This window comes from Cystoisospora suis (genome assembly GCF_002600585.1).
Source record: "Cystoisospora suis strain Wien I chromosome Unknown contig_10075, whole genome shotgun sequence".
Taxonomy (NCBI): Eukaryota; Apicomplexa; class Conoidasida; order Eucoccidiorida; family Sarcocystidae; genus Cystoisospora; species Cystoisospora suis.
The window spans coordinates 3,152-3,725 of record NW_027162849.1 but is presented as its reverse complement, the minus strand read 5'-3'; the positions used below and the strand labels follow the sequence as shown (position 1 = coordinate 3,725).

The 574-nt window shown below is 44.1% G+C and overlaps 1 protein-coding gene across 1 annotated transcript in view; it reads left to right on the top strand.

Annotated features, from left to right (window-relative positions):
• Nucleotides 1-11: 11 nt before the first annotated feature.
• The window catches only part of CSUI_011198 (uncharacterized protein), a gene marked incomplete at its 5' end in the record, with an annotated part of 3,586 nt that continues 3,023 nt past the window's right edge, over nucleotides 12-574 (top strand). Inside the window, 2 exons of the mRNA XM_068071299.1 lie at nucleotides 12-148; nucleotides 425-485. Of these exons, the coding sequence (XP_067916725.1) occupies nucleotides 12-148; nucleotides 425-485 (198 nt within the window). The remainder of the gene's footprint in view (nucleotides 149-424; nucleotides 486-574) is intronic.

Sequence of the window (574 nt, the reverse complement as noted above, 5' to 3'; positions counted from 1 at the left end):
AAGAAGAAGAAGAAGAAGACACGCATGCTACACCTCTCCGTTTTCGTAGAGAAAAACAACTGACGCCTTTACATGATGAGATTGGATGTACTCCCTTCGATTACACAGGCTTAGCTTTCGCTCTCACGCTCATAGGAGATTACGATCTGTAAGATACCCCCTCCTCTCATATTACTCCACCGGGAGACGTTCTCAGCTCTCTAAACATGGAGATAGATAGATAGATATAGATAGGCTAGGTATGTATACATATATGTGTGTCTGTATATACGTGTGTTTTTTCTCTGGGTGATCGAGTTATGGAGGGAGCTCCATTATGATGACCATGTCGGTGTATGTACAGATTGGATATCTTGCGGTGTACGTACACTGCAGCTTTCTTCACCCGAGTCGTCGGTCTTTGTGATTTTTGCCTTTCCTTCAGAGCTGATCCGCAGACGGGTGAAGGAGCTCTTCCTCTCTTTCTTCGTCGCGCCTGCTCAAAGGTATGTCGGGTGTACATACACCAAGATTTCCTTTTCTGTTCTGTTGTGCGTGTATGATCCGTGTATATACATACATAGATACTTACATA